Here is a 16188-nt window from a genome sequence, read left to right on the forward strand (position 1 = left end):
TTGCTGGATGGCCCCCCCAGCCCCCCCCCCAGTCAGGTCACTGAGCAGGCAGGCACTGTGCTACCCCCCACACCCACCCGCACCCCGCTGGCAGCCCTAGGAGGTCAGGGTGACTCCCTCTGCCAGGCCGGGGAAGAAAAGCAGAAATCAGTCTGGGTTGCACAGAGCTGGAGGGCGGCACAGAACAGAAATAACCAGCTGGGCAACAGAGAAGGCCGGGCTGAGTCACAGACCAGAGAGCGGACGGAAATGCAGAGCGGCCCAGGATCCGAGGGCCACGTCTCTGGGCAGCTGCCCGCTGCCCACTCCCAGCAGCAGGACCGGGTGCCCGGCCCTGGTCTCACACCTTCCGCATCCTCACTGACCTCAGAAATCCACCCGCTCCCTCGCTGCCTGCTGGGCCCGGCCTCTCTGCATTTCTCCGGCTTCAAAACAAAACTCCCTTCAGTTCCCCAAAAGGCAAACTGGTTCCTTGCCCAGGCCAGGCACCGGGCGGGGGACATTGTCACATGTTAGTTCATTGGGGAGCACCAGGGTGAGTGTGTGCGCGTGTTTTTTGGGGGGTGGGGAGGCAGGTTTTTTTGTTTTTTAGGGAGGAAGGGAGAGGGAGAAAGATAGAAACATCAATAATGAGAGAATCGCCCTGACCGGTTTGGCTCAGTGGATAGAGTGTCGGCCTGCGGACTGAGGGGTCCCGGGTTCGATTCCGGTCAGGGGCATGTACCTGGGTTGCGGGCACATCCCTAGTGGGGAGTGTGCGGGAGGCAGCTGATCGATGTTTCTCTCTCATTGATGTTTCTAACTCTCAATCCCTCTCCCTTCCTCTCTGTAAAAAATCAATAAAATATATATTTTTTAAAAATAATAATGAGAGAATCATTGATCGGTTGCCTCCTGCACACCTCACACCGGGGACTGAACCGCAACCCTCGGCATGTGCCCTGACCAGGAATCAAACCATGTCCTCCTGGTTCATAGTTTGACGCTCAACCACTGAGCCACGGCGGCTGGGCTTGTGTGCATGTTTGAAACACATACACACAGAGAGAAAAGCATAAAACGTGAATATAGCCCTGGCCAGTTTGGATAGAGCTATATTCCAAACTGGATAGAGCATCGGCCTGTGGACTGAAGGGTCCCGGGTTCAATTTCGGTCAACGGCACATGCCCAGGTTTCGGGCTCCATCCCCAGTAGGGGGTGTGCAGGAGGCAGCCAGTCAATGATTCTCTCTCATCATTGATGTTTCTACCTCTCTCTCTCTCTCCCTTCCTCTCTGAAATCAATAAAATATATATACATATATATATATATATATATCCATATACATATATATATATTTTTAATGTCCCTTATGTTTTAATAAAGAATTGGCTATTTAGCCCTAACCGGTTTGGCTCAGTGGATAGAGCGTCGGCCTGCGGACTGAAAGGTCCCAGGTTCGATTCCGGTCAAGGGCATGTACCTTGGTTGCGGGCACATCCCCAGTTTGGGGTGTGCAGGAGGAAGCTGATCGATGTTTCTCTCTCATCGATGTTTCTAACTCTCTATTCCTCTCCCTTCCTCTCTGTAAAAAATCAATTAAATATGTATTTAAAAAAAAAAAAGAATTGGCTATTTACAGTTTTTCAAAGTCCCTCCCACTCCTCAGCTGATGGGATTATTTGCCACTGAAGGCCACAGTCCCTGGGTCCCTGGACCCTGCTCTTAGCCACATCCAAAGCCATGCCCCCACCCCCACCCCAGGAGTGGTCCAAGGCTCAGATACAAAGGTCCACCCCCTCCTTTTATTTATTTATTTTTAAACTATTTTTATGGATTTCAGAGAGAGGAGGAGAGAGGGAGAGAGAGATAGAAACATCAATGATGAGAGAGAATCATTGATCAGCTGCCTCCTGCACACCCCCTACTGGGGATCGGGCCTGAAACCCCAGGCAGGTGCCCTGATCTGGAATGGAACCGTGACCTCCAGGTTCATAGGTTGACACTCAACCACAGAGCCACACAGGCGAGGCCTCCCCTCCTTTTATGAACTGATGAGCTATTTATTTGGATAAGACAAAAAAGTCTCCATCAGCAAGTCCACCTCTGCGCATGCATCCCAAAGAATAGGAGTCAGGGACTCAGACAGGCACTTGCACACCCGTGTTCACAGCAGCATTATTCCCAGGAGCCAAAAGGTGGAAACAGACGAAGTGTCCATTGCTGGTCAGCAGGGCCGGCTTCCTGGACATAGGACCCTGGCTCAGAAGGTTTTTAGTCTTGAGATTCTCCTAATTGTTTAAAATATATTTTTTATTGATTTCAGAGAGGAAGGGAGAGGTAGAAAGAGATAGAAACATCATTGATGAGAGAGAATCCTCGATCAGCTGCCTCCTGCACACCAGGGTTTGAGTCTGCAACCCGGGCATGAGCCCCGACCGGGAATCGAAATGTGACCTCCTGGTTCATAGGTCAACACTCAACCACTGAGCCACGCCAGCCAGGCCGAAATTATCCTCATTTTGAAACAAGGACCATACGTTTCCACGTCTTTTTGCCTCAACCCCACCTGGCTAGACAGGTCGCAGCTGGTGCCAAGACCCAGAAAGTGCTGGTCTACCATCAGGGCAAAGGGCTGGCTTTTTCCTGCCTCGGTTTCCCACGTGGAACCTGGGTGATGACAGGACTCCTCTTAGTGGATGCCTGGTAGAGCCCGCAGGTAAGTGCGACAGCACGAGAGCGGCCCCAGCTGGCCATAGAGGGCATGAAGTCTGGGTGACGCCCAGATGCACAGGCAGCCTCAACCAGGTTCCCTTCCCAGACTGACCTCCCAACCAGCTTCCCTCCTGAGCCTTCACGTAGTCCAGCCCCATCCTCTTCCACCTGGAACATCTCCGTCCCCTCCAACACGGTCCCAAGTTCTCACCCCCGGCCCGCCTCCTCCCAAGTCTGTCCTCCCTGTATCGGCCACCGGAGGGCACCCGTGGGCACTCCAGTCAGGGCGTGCATCTCCCTTCCCGTCTGTCCTCCCCACAGCAGGCTCCAGAGCGCGCTCCCTCCCTCTGGCCACAGCCCGCCAGAGCACCCACCTCACTCAGAATAAAACCCTAAATCCCCTTCCTGACCCACAAGGCCCTGCACGACCTGCCCCCGTCCGCTCCCTGTCCTCTCCTCCCTCTCTCCCTCACTCACTCTGTGCCAGCCACAGGGCCTCCTGGCTGTTCCTCCTGCTACAGTCCTGTCCCGGGGCCTTGGCACAGGTGTTTCCTGTCTGGAAAGCCCTCCCCTCAGGCCACAGCACGGCTCCTTCCCCCACGTCCCCTCAGAAAGGCCTTCCCTGAAAAGCCGGTCTGAAACGGCTACTGTCGTTCATCCCACTTCCCTGCTCTGCTTGTCACAAGAACTGGGTCTCCCCCCACTCACCCCCCCTTATCTACCATGCCTAGGACAGTGCCTGGCACACAGGGGGCTTTCAAGGCATATCCCGCTGATGAATGAGTAAACGTAACTGGAGGAGGATGGGAGAAGTTGGAGTTCTTGTACACGGCGGGTGGGGATCGAAATGGGGCAGCCACCGTGAAAAGCAGAACAGCAGTTCCTAAAAAAAGTTAAACATGGAGTTTCCATGCGACCCAGAAATTCCACAATAGAATGTTGTGCACCCATGTTCACAGCATTATCCACAAAGGCCCCAAGGTGTCCATGGATGGGTGAATGGACAAACAGTGCGGATCATCCAGACGAGGGAATGCTACTCAGCCTTAAAAGGAAAGGGCATTGTCACCTGCTACCGCAGGGACGAACCCAGGACATGGCGCTCAGTGACATAAGCCAGACACAGGAGGACAAATACTGTGTGATCCCACCCACAGGAGGTCCCTAGAGGAGTCAGATCCACAGACAGAAAGCAGCCGGTGGGTGCCAGGGGATTAGTTTTTAATGCAGTGGTTCTCAACCTTCTGGCCCTTTAAATAGTTCCTCATGTTGTGACCCAACCATAAAATTATTTTCGTTGCTACTTCATAACTGTAATGTTGCTACTGTTATGAATCATAATGTAAATATCTGATATGCAGGATGGTCTTAGGCGACCCCTGTGAAAGGGTCGTTCGACCGCCAAAGGGGTCGCGACCCACAGGTTGAGAACCGGCGGTTTAATGGGAACACTAATTTGGGAAGATGAGAAAGTTCTGGAGATAGATGGTGGGGATGGTCACACCACAGTGTGAATATACTTAATGCCACTGAACTGTGCACTAAAAAATGGTTAAGATGGTAAATTTTGTTATCTCTTTACGATTAAAATTTTTAGAAAAGAAAGTAACTGAAAAAAAAAAAAGGCTGCAGAGAACCTGCTGTCCAGCATCTTCAGTTACAGAAAGGTGGGGGCTTTGTCTTCCTATCTCCCACTGAGCGGCATGTCGGTCTCTGCCCACAAAAAGAAGTGCTTTTCTTTCCTTGATTTTAGGGAGAGGGAGGGAGGGACATCGGATTGTTCCACTTATTTATGCATTCATTGGTTGATTCTTTATGTGCCCTCAATGGGAATCAAACCCAGAATCCGGGCATGTTGGGACGACACTCTTAATAAACCCAGCCAGGGCAGGAGGTACTTCCCTTGCAGGATGCTCCAGCACTCAGACCTCAGAGCAGGGCCCTGGCGCCCCCATCCCAGCCCAGAACGTAAGTCCTTCCAAAGGAAGTCATGGCAATGGGTGCCATGAGCTCAGATTCCAGTCTGAAGGTGCCAGGAGCCAGGCTAGCCATTGGGGACCAGGTGACAACCCTGGGACCTTCAGGGCCCCTCCGCTGCCCCCCACCCATCCCTGTGGCCAGCAAGAGGAAATAATCCAGAGGGGCTGCAGCATTTAGGAACAAGATTTATTCCAATTTAAAACAATTCATTTCAGGAGAAAGATATGAAAAGTCAACTTCCATCAGGCATCTCTGGATTAAGGGGTCAGGGCCCCGACACATGAGCAGAGCCTGCCGCCCACCGACCTGGACAGGACAGCTTCTGCCATCGGTTGGCATCCAGCTAATTGCACCCATCCCCCAGCACACGTGACAATACATGCATTTCAAATGACAAAAGGTTTAAAAACAGCATTTTATATAATATTTTTTTAAATAGGTTAAGGTTTAAATCGTCTGAAATCAGGACTGTGTAATATACAAGTATAACCCGACAGTGTTCACCCCACCAGCCGGAAGTTCCTGCACTGCCGCTAGGGGCATTGGCACTAAGACGTCTCAGGTCTCTCCAGGAGTTGGATGCCGGGGAATGGCTATACTGCAGGGCGATCGGACACAGTGGGAGGAGCTGGGAGGTTGGCACGTGAGAGAAAGCATTAGGAGGAGTTCATCAGGTTGAAAATCAAAGACACTGACCAACCTTGCATGGGACCGGGACCTCTGGCCCCGGCTGGCACTGGCACAGAACTGGTCTTGGATTCCCCCCGGGACACGGGTTGGCCCTGCCCTCAGCTCCTGGAGTGGGGCCAGGCCCGTGGTGTTCCAGAAGGCCCAGTAAGGGGGTGGGGGTGGGGGAGAGGGGCTAGGGGCTTTAGCCAGCCTTGGGCTGTGGGATGCTTGGCACACTGCCTCCTCTCTAAGAGGAGCTATTCTCCCGGTGCCTCCCCACATGCTCATGCACCTCTCAAGAGTCCAATCCAGTTCCCTTTTTGTGATCTGGACCCTTGAGAGGTGCTAGGACATCAAGATGCCTCCCTATGAGGACCTCAAGTCCTCGCACAGGCCCACCGCCAGCAGTACCACCTGCTTCCCCCCACTGAGGGCAAGAATGGGGTTATGTTCAACCCTCTCAAACAGACACATGGCACAAAAAGGACCCTTTTTGGAAAATTGGCTGAGAAGCTGGGGGTCCCCAGCTCATTCTGCCCCCAGATGGAGCTGATTACCAGGAATGTAGCCACCCCCAACTTCTGCCTGTCTTTGGCTCCCCATTGCCCTGAGGCCTTCCTGGTTTGTCCTGCTGGTGGGATGGGGAGAGGAGGAAGGAGGGGCCAGCCACCCAGGACTGGCTCTTTGGGTGGGTTCGATTTTTATGTTGTTTCTTTTGCATTTGTCAATGGCCCCAACAAGGAGCAGCCACACAGACTGCTATTTTAGGGTCCAGGTGTAGTGGGTCCGTTCCCCTTCCACTGTGCAAAACAAAACAAACACTGTAGTGTTCAGTCTACGTCAGATGAAAAGCCAACTCCCTCCCCTCAAAAGACCAGCCCCCTGCTTGTGCTGCCCTCAGAGCCCCCTGGGAGGGGGACCTAGGCCAGGCAGCCATGGCTCTGGCTTGATGCATGACCATGGCCTGGAGGCCGCCCAGGGCCAAGGTGCCAGCTGCTGGCTCCCACGCGACCCTCAACAGCTCTGGGCAAAGTGCCCCTGCTGCCTGCTTGATTCCCAGGGGTCAGCAAGTGCGTGCCACGGCGGCCACCGCGCCTGGGAACCACCACGGGACTCTCCCTCAACCTCTCTCTGCTTCGTGGGAACAGACCTGAGAATATTCGGAAAAAGTCCCCAGCCCACAGTCACCACCGTTTCCAAATTGGCTACAAAATGGAATGAAAGCAAAAGTGACTCTCATCCAAGTGGGCCCTCTCCTGACGCCCGGGCCATGTGGGCTCCCACGGGCGCTCTCCGGCCTGGGTGCTGAGCACATGACCCTCGGGCACACAGGGAGAGCTCCAAGCAGGCCAGACGGCCCTGGAGACACAGTTCAGAGGACCCCTCAAGCCCAGGACCAGGCAACCACCAGAGGCTGAGACAGGGTCCAGAGATATCTTCACTGCAGAGGAGCCCTTATACTTTTTGTTTTTCCTTTAAAATAAAATAAAAAAATGGTTAGGCACTTCCCAGGGTGGGCAACAGGGGGAGCCACCCACCCCCACTTCTTGGAGTCCAGTGAGCAAAAATACAGCGTCGTCGTAAAGATGGCAATAACTTAAAAAAAGGAAGAAAGATCAGTCACAGTCTCCACGTCCCCACGTCCCCACATCAAGGGACCAGGGCCAGCTGGGCGGTTCTGTCCCACGGTGGCCGGTGGCCGAAGGTGCAACCCCAAGGGGTTGGGGCCGAGGTCGGGGGCCAAGGAAGGCCTGGAGGCGCTGGGGGCAGGGCACTTGTTTGTCTCATCTCCGCTTGTCTCATTTTTCTTTTTTTTTCTTTTTCCTTTTTTTTTTCTAGAAAAAGGCGAGCCACAGTCAAGGCCAGAAAAAGGCAGCCTGTGCCGCTGACAAAAGGTGAAAGGTGCACGAAGTATATAGAAAGAAAGATGTACATCCCCTGATAACTGTGAAATAAAAACCATTTGTTAAAAATATGAAAAAAAAATCAGCTCCTCTGCGGTCAAAGCCGCTGTCACATCATCACACAGGAGGGTCTGTCCCGTGGGCTCCCCACAGGGTCACACCAGGTTGTACTCCTTCAGGTTGAGCTGCAGGATGGTGTCCTTGACGGCCGCGAAGACAAAGCGGATGTTCTCCGTGTCAGTGGCGCAAGTGAAGTGCGAGTAGATGATCTTGTCACTGTCGGGGTTCAGGTCCACAAACATCTTCAGGATGAACTCCCGGGCAGCCTGCGCATCCCGCTGAGGCCCTGGGGGAGGGGAGGCGGATTAGTCAGGCGGCCCAGGCCTGTCGTGCAAGGGACAAGGGACGGGGACTGGGGTGCCAGCCATGTAGGGTAGCTTATGCCACGGGCTCCTGGGCTGAGATGTGTCTGAAAGGAGGCAGCTTTCTGCGTGAGGGTGTGCACGGAGTCTGCACAGCCCCTCACTCATCTCCACCCACTTGGCCCTTGGCCCCACCTAGCTGGGACCACCACTTGCTGTGCACACGGGATGCTCCCATCACCTCCAAACTGAGGCCAACCTTCCTTTCAGCCTCACTTCACCGGATTTCATTCACACTGCACCACAAATACACACCCACATCCACACACGGGCATGCATCCACACACATGTGCCCAGACCTACATGCACACCCACACACCTTTGCACATACAAACAGCTGCCACCCCAGCCTGGCTGTCCATCCAACTGTCCACACCCTTGCCCAGAGGCTTCTGCCCACAATTTTGGTCCTTCCTGTCTATGGTCTGCACCCACCCTAAGTCTTGGTCCATCATCTCCACTGTCCCTTCCCAGCTAACCTCCTACTCTCCCTCCAACAGAGTTCCTGTCTGCCCCACCAACACTCCCCTCTCACCCCCCGCCCCAAGAGGCCCAGAGGACTGAGCTCAGAGCCTAGCACCCTAATCCCTGCCAAGCCTCACTCAGGTTTTTAGGGCAGGAGCCAATGGCCCAGATCACAAGGCCCCCCCATGACCGGTCAGGCCAAGCCTGTCACCCCCAACTCAAAGGCTGCACCCTGTGTTTCACAGGCAGTAGCGCTTAGGGACATGTCCCATCCATGATCCCTGCTCTCCTAACAAGCATGGGCACCCAGCATGGGCACCACCACCTGCCTTAGAGGGAGGGAGTGGCTGAGCGCCCTGGGGAGACAGCTACAGCTCACACACAACAGAATGGGGGTGCCGAAAGCTGGGATGGTTCACACAGGAGTTGTCTGCCCTCCATTAGGAGCTCAGCTGATCCAGGGAGGGGTTGGGACGGCTGTCCCGGGTCACTCTTTATTCCCAGCACCACACTCCTCCTTATGGCCGGGCCACTGAGCCCACATGAACTTCTCACTCTGCGTGGGCAATCAGGGACAGGCCACTGAGTGGCGGACTGGGAGCTGAACATTCCTATTGCTGTGTACCGACTGCAAGGTGCCCCCTCCCACAGATGATGCTCTCCCTGGGGACAAGGCCTTTCTGCTTGGGAGGGTCCTGGAGGAAGCAATGAGAATATAGTGCGGGGCCACGGGAAGCTCTGGCCTCACTGACCATGCTCAGGCCTGAGGGAACCACCTTCCTCGTGTCAGATGAAGGCACCAAGGCCCAAAGAGGTTAAGGGTTGTGCTGGAGACACCTAGCGCGCCTCCCCGATAGACCGGTCAGGTTCGGGGCTCTGGAACACCTCCTGGTTCTGCGCGGGCCGTGCAGGGAGGATGGGGCACCGAGAGGCAAGGATCCCCCGGGCTCACCATCAAACTCGGGGAAGTAGTCCACCAGGTGGGAGTACAGGATCTTGTCCTCCAGCAGGTCCTTCTTATTGAGGAAGAGGATGACTGAGGAGTTCTGGAACCAGGGGTAGGTGATGATGGTCCGGAACAGGGCTTTGCTCTCCTCCATGCGGTTCTGTAGAGGGAAGGCTCCGGGATCAACGAGGCCCTGGGAGCTGCCCTCATCCAGAGCCCTCAGAAGGACCAGGGGCTGGTGAGTAGGGGAGCCCCTCACTGCTACCCAGGGCCTCCCTCCCTTTGGCAGTCCAAGCGCTGGGCAGGGCGTCTCACCTCGTTGTCTGACTCCACCAGGACTTGGTCGTATTCACTAAGGGCCACGAGGAACATGATGGATGTCACATTCTCAAAGCAGTGAATCCACTTCCTCCTCTCGGACCTTTGTCCTCCCACATCCACCATCCTGCGGGGGACAGGCGTGCCACAGGGGCTCAGTGCTGGGCTCTGCAAATAGCACTACTTCCCCCAGCAAGCCCCTCCCCACCAGCATGGCTCTGTCTGCTAGAGTCACAGACACTCCAATACCCATTAAAGCCCCAAGAATACACCAATATCAGTTAGTCATGAGTGCCCCAATACCCATTAGAGCCCTGAGGGTCTCCCGATACATATCAGAGGCAGAAGAGCCCCCAATATCCATTAGAGCCACAGGGCCTCTCAATACCTGTTAGATCCCAACAGCCCCCTAAAACCCATTAGAGCCTTAAGAGTACCCCCAATACATGTTATAGCCACGAGGACCTGTCATATCTGTGGGAACCAGCAGTCTCCCATATCTGCAGGGCCATCAGAGCCCCCCCAGATCTGTGGGAACAGGCCTCACATCTGATTTCTGCCCTAACAGGAGCCCTTGGTCTAAAGTGCCTAGTGGAGCCCTAGCCAGTTTGGCTCAGCGGATAGAGCGTCGGCCTGCAGACTGGACTGAAGGGTCTCAGGTTCGATTCCGGTCAAGGACACATGCCCAGGTTGTGGGCTCGATCCCCAGTAAGAGCCGTGCAGGAGGCAGCTGATCAATGATTCTCTCTCATCATGGATGTTTCTCTCTCTCTCTCCTTCTCTGAAATCAATAAAAACATATTAAAAAAATAAAGTGCCCAGTGGACAGGCACTGTGTGTGGATGTGAGGTGCGAACCCAGTGGGACCCGCAATGTGGGCCCACCCTTGGACCCCACATCCCGCATCTGGAAACACCCTCCCCTCATTGGTCGTGACGCAGCATTGTCTATAAAACACTAGCCCTAGTTGCGGCCTCTGTTGACAAACACGCGTCAGTAACTGTGAGGGGACAAAGGGACAGCCACAGAGAGCGAAGCTGTGTGTCCTGTTACTGGGTGAACACAGCAGGCTGCAAAGTTCACTATGCAGCATGAGAAGCAGGTAAAACACAAGAGGTCCAGAAACAAAAAGGGGGAGGGGGGCGGGACTGGGGACGATGTCTGAGAGACAGGGTTAGTTACAGGGGATTTCTCTTATCTGTTGTTAATTCTCACCCGAGGACATTTCTTTCCATTGATATTTATTTATCTTTTTTGTTAATTCTCACCCAAGGATATTTTTCTATTGATTTTTAAAGAGAGTGGAAGGGAGGGAGAGAAACATCGATGTGAGAGAGACACATCGACTGGTTGCCTCCCACATGAACCCTGACCAGGGCCAGAGATTGAGCCTGCAACCAAGGTACGTGCCCTTGACCGAAACTGAACCAAGGACCCTTCAGTCCATGGGCCGAGGCTCTATCCACTGAGCCAAACTGGCTAGGGCTTCCATTGATTTTTAGAAAGAGTGGAAGGGAGGAAGAGAGGGAAAGAGGGAAAGAGAAAGAGATACATCAGTGTGAGAGAGACATTGATGGGTTGCCTCCTGCACAAGCCCCAACTGGGGTTGAAGATGGAACCTGCAACTCAGGTACATGCTCTTGACCGGGAACTGAACTCATAACCCTCCAGTGCACGAGCCAACGCTTTACCCACTGAGCACACCAGCCAGGGCTGAACTCCCCAGGTTTTTAAAGATTTCTTACAATTGATATTTAGAGAGAGAGGAAGGGAGAGTGAAACATCGATCACCTGCCTTCTGCACGCCCGCTACCAGGGATTGAGCCCACAACCCAGGCATGTGCCCTGACTGAACCAGCAACTTTTTGGTGCACAGATAATGCCCAAACAACGAAGCCACACTGGCCAGGGTCCCTACGTTTTTATAATAGGAAAAGACTCTATTTTTAAAAAGGAAGACAAAGGCTATAAGGGAAAGCAGCTCCCAAGCCCCCAACCTGAACTGGAGAAGACAGGTGTTCCTACAGCTGCCGCCTCCTACAGACACACACTGCTGTGTGGAAGGCAGGGCTCAGACAGAAATGGCCCCGGGACGGGCTGAGACGCAGGCTGCCACCATGGCTAGCAGAGGCAAATCCACCTGGTGGGGATTTCACAGAGGAGACTCCAACAAGCACAGGTGGACGGCGGACATGCCAGGGTGACTATGAAGAGCAGGAGGGTGGTGACAGGCCAAGAGCCCTGGTTCGGATGCCAGGCACATGATGGCAGCTGCAGCCAGTCTGGGGAATGCCATCAGGGACAAAGTGTTTGGGGTCACAGCCTTTCTGGGGCATGAGCCTCCCCAGTGCAGCTGGGCTAAAACCTGGGCCCCCGGGGGCCAGGTCTCCACACGAGGTCCGCCCTTTGGGGCCAGGCCCATCTCACACATCAGGCCAATTAGGCCATCTTTCGATGACACCTGAGCTCCGATCAGTGCCAGACCATAAGCTTGGTGCCAAGGCCCCTGGCCTGCCTTCTTGATCACACAACCAGACAACAGTGTAGCTGGATGAGGGCACAGCTGGACAAGGGGCCTGCAGGAACCCTCAATTGCTCCACAGCACCCCTGCTCTGGTAGGAACTCCAGACCACCCACCCACTCCTGCACAAGTCAGCACCCTCTCACACACACTCCACTGCAAAGGCCCCACCAACAGGCCGCCTCCCCGAGGCCACCTCTGGCCAGCCGCAACAGTCACTGGTGCCTGGCTCACTCTGAAACTGGAGATAGTTACTTATTCATAAATCTTATCTCCCATCCTGGACCATAAGCTCCCTGAGGGCAAAGACCAGGATCTTTGCTGCCCCCACAACAGGGGCTCTGGGTCTGGGAACGAACAGCCCTCACAGCAGCCTGCAGAGCCCCAGGCTTCCCCAGGGGCCACCACTCCCAGGAAACCAGGGCACAGGCACCTGAAGATGATGTTCTCCAGGTCAAAAGGGTACTCGATGATGCCGGTGGTGGGCACACGGACCCGCAGCACGTCCTGCTGGGTGGGCAGGTAGCCCGAGGTGGCAATGCGGTCCACATCGGTCAGGTAGCTGCAACAGAGCAGGGATAGGGCTGCTCAGGCCTGGCTGCGAGGGGAGGGGACATCCCAAGCAACCAGGAGGGGCCTGCAGGGGTCTCACCTGAAACAGCCAGGAATACTCGGGAAAAGATGGAACAAGGCCTCCCCACCCCCAACCTGGACAGGAAGGGGCAGGTCATTCTCTGGGTCTCATGGGACATAATGATGCTGACCAGGGAAAGACTTGGGAGGGACTCTAACAGAGCTGCCCAGGATGCCGCTCTAGAGAACAGGCGCCAGGGTTTCCAAGAGAGGCTGCCCGGCTGGACGGGGACTTTTCAGAAATGAATTTACTATTTTAGGGTCATTTCAGAGCCACAGGAAAGTTGTAGAGACACAACAGAAATTCCCAGCACACACCCACCTTCCCTACCACGAACATCTTCAATTAATTTAGTGCATTTGTCACAACTAACCAGTCAATATTCAGTGTCATTAACTGAGTCCACCCTTTTTCCAGGTTGCTTCAGTTTCCCCCAAGGTCCTTTCTCTTTCCCAGGACCCTGACTAGGACCCACGTGACCTTCAGACCATTCTCTGGCGGGGCAGCGCCTCACTCACTATTTGGCGGAGTCGGAGAGCTGGTACTCCCGCCTCCGGTCATAGCACTCCTGGATGCCAGGGTCATTCCACAGGGTCTTGATGGCGTTGACGTACCGGTGCTCAAATGTCGTCACCTTTTCCACGTCCACTTCCCGGATCAGGAGCGCATTGGCCTGTGAGGACAGGAGGAGGAAAGGCCATGGGCTTGCCAACGGCCTGGACACAAGGGGTGCATCCCTCGTCCTAGGATGTGGCCACACTCCGCACCAGCCAACCAGAGTCAGAACCATAAACTCTAGTTTTGTGTAAACACGAGGGAGAAACAACAAGGATGACCGGCTGCGAGTGTCCCTCAGTGCCAGGTCTCAAAGCAAACCCAAGACTGGGGCACTTTGGAGCAGGGCCTGCCGGGCCACCATGTCCCCTTATGTAGGAGGGGGCTTTTGCAGGCGGGGGAGGCATGTGCCAATCAAGCTGTATTTATAGAAACAGGCTGCAGTTTGCCCAGTTCTGTCCTAGATGCTGATGGTCATCTATGGTCCAAGTGTGAACTAGACAATGAACTGGGCCTTAGCTGGAAGAGATCCTACAAACCGAGACCCAATGGGCTAGAGGCTCAAGCTGATCCCACATGTGGCCCCACAGCCAGAATGGTGGGGTTGGTAGGGGTCCCTAAAAACCTGTGAATTGGGGTAAAGGTAAGAACACACCTATCAGAGACATATTAGAAATCTGGCTGACTGGCATTCTTAAGCCTAAAAGTAAATTAATTCATTTAAGCCATATTTTGACAGATATGGACTCCATGCCATGCATTAGCCCAAGGAGAACTTCTGGGCATGTGAGAAGTCTCCGCAAACAGATCTATGAAAGCAAAGGCGAAGAGGCCACCAGTGAGAGCCATGGGCGCACAGCTGGCAGGGCAGCCACTGGGGAGAGCAGGTGTCACCAAGTACAGGCCCAGGAGAGATGAGAAAAGGTGTGCGAATAAAACTTGTTCACAGATGTCACAGCACCAAAAAGTGAGAACCACCAAATGTCCATCAAAGGGCGGATGTGGCCCATCCATGCACTGGATTATTATTCTGCCATGAAAAGGAGAAAGCACTGACACTCACTACAATGTGGATGAACCTTGAAAACAATGCTCAGCGAGAGAAGCCAGACAGAAAAGGCCTCACTGGGTGATTCCATTCATGTGAAATGCCCAGAACAGGCACATCCACAAAGATGGGAAGTGGGTTCATGGTCGCCAGAGGCTGGGGAGGGACATGGAGAGTGACTGCTAATGGGGACAGAGTATCTTTCTTTTTAAAATCCTGACACATGGATATGTTTATTCATTTTAGAGAGAGAGGGAGAGTGAGAAACACTGAGGTGAGAGAGAAACATCTACTGGCTGCCTCTCATACGCGCTTTGACTAGGGATTGAACCCACAACCTAGGTACGTGCCCTGACTGAGAATTGAACCCACAACCTTTTGGTGTACAGGACGACGTACCAACCAAATGAGTCACCGGCCAGGGCATCTTTTCGGGGAGATGCAAATGTTTTGGAATTAAATAAAGGTAAGGGTACATGATTCTCTGCGAATGTTAAAAACGAGTTGCACACTTTAAATGGGTGACTTTTGTGTTATGTGAATTCCATCTCAACAGAGCTGTTACTAAAAAAAACACACACACACATACACAACAAACAAACAAAAAAAACACAAGAGGGTAGTGCCCCCTCCACGGGTTCAACAAGACGGCCAAATGTGGTGTGTAAAGCGCCTGGTAGGACAAGGCGTCCTCTGAGGGACTAGAACTCAGGAGCTCGCACAGCTCATGCCAGGGCAGCGAACCTGTCGCTGGCTCCCCAGTCCGTTAGAGTGGGGGCAGGTACAGCTGCCTGATGGGGAACCTGGGCTCCTCCACAATGTGTGGGCTCAGCTGTGGCCCCACATCCCCTTCAGCCCATGTGCTGCCCAGGTGGCACCTCCCCACAGGCTGTGGCCTCACCTTGTTTTGCTCGTACTTGTACAGGATCTTCAGAGTCTCCATGGCCCGGATCATGGCCTGCATGGCAGTGAAGATGTTCTGGTAGACCAGCTTAGTGAAGCCCCGTTTATCCTCCTCCGAGTAGCCAGCCCCGTGGATGATGCGCATCTGCTTAATGAACGTGCTCTTCCCGCTCTCACCTGTGCCTGTAACATGCAACATAGCCCAGTGAGACAGAGCAGGGATCAAGACCCACATGCTAACAGCTCGCACACTCACCATGTCCCTGTGTTCCCTCCCTCAGCACACCAGTAGCAGAGTCTCTGGGACACATGCTTCTGGCTCCAAGTGGCTCGCCGATCTTCAGAGGAGACATGGGACACACTTGACCAACAGGCGACCACTCTTTGAAGCACATCCCTGAGATTTGCCTTGGTCATCCTCCCACTTGCACCTGGTCTACACAAGAGGAAACTGAGGTACGGAAAAGGGAAGAATGACATATGCAGGGTGTTTAGCCCCCAGGCACACAGCAGGCAGGCCCATCCTCCTGAGTGTCCTGCCAGGTCACAGTGACAGGTGAGTGGCCACCTCACTGGGCACGAGTCAGCAGAGCGCCAGTTTAACAGGCTGCATATGAGGGTTCGGAGGCCCGTAGAAGTTACGTGTCTCTCCACCAGAGGCTGCCACCTCCTTACCGAGTCAGGCTGAGTGACCTCTCCCTTGGAGTTCACGCAGCCCTTTCCCAAGCCCACCCTGGGTCCCTGTCTAATCTGACAATGTCTGTCGACCTCCCACCACTCGTCTTCAATGAGTCCTTCCAGAACACTCTCCTTGAGAGCAGGAGTTTGGTATCTGCATCTAAGGCCACAGCGGTGAGGACCAAATCGAGTCGTAGGACTCAGGATCCTCACCTCAAGAAGCTCCTTTCTGATTAGCTCCAAACTTGTAACCCAACCAATATCAAGCCATCCTGAAGGCTCTACCCCAGGTGACCACAGCACTGTGTCCCATGTCCACCCAGAGGCCTGGGTGTCACCTCTCTGTCCTCCCACCACCACATCCACTCTTTTCTCTATTCCGGAAACCATGCTGATGGATGCATCACCGAACCCCTTTGTGTCTCATTTCTTCCTCAATCAGCATGAGG

The 16188-nt window shown here is 54.1% G+C and overlaps 1 protein-coding gene across 1 annotated transcript; it reads right to left on the reverse strand.

Annotated features, from left to right (window-relative positions):
• Nucleotides 1–4843: 4843 nt before the first annotated feature.
• On the reverse strand, nucleotides 4844–15264 carry GNA11 (G protein subunit alpha 11). Its single transcript, XM_006101134.3, has 6 exons — nucleotides 15060–15264; nucleotides 13074–13228; nucleotides 12355–12483; nucleotides 9397–9526; nucleotides 9088–9241; nucleotides 4844–7594 (listed from the first exon to the last, which is right to left on the reverse strand). The coding sequence occupies exons 1-6, from the start codon at nucleotides 15258–15260 to the stop codon at nucleotides 7404–7406; spliced, it is 960 nt and encodes a 319-aa protein (XP_006101196.3). The 5' UTR covers nucleotides 15261–15264; the 3' UTR covers nucleotides 4844–7403.
• Nucleotides 15265–16188: the final 924 nt, after the last annotated feature.

Source organism: Myotis lucifugus, unplaced genomic scaffold (genome assembly GCF_000147115.1).
Source record: "Myotis lucifugus unplaced genomic scaffold, Myoluc2.0 scaffold_342, whole genome shotgun sequence".
Lineage (NCBI taxonomy): Eukaryota > Metazoa > Chordata > Mammalia > Chiroptera > Vespertilionidae > Myotis > Myotis lucifugus.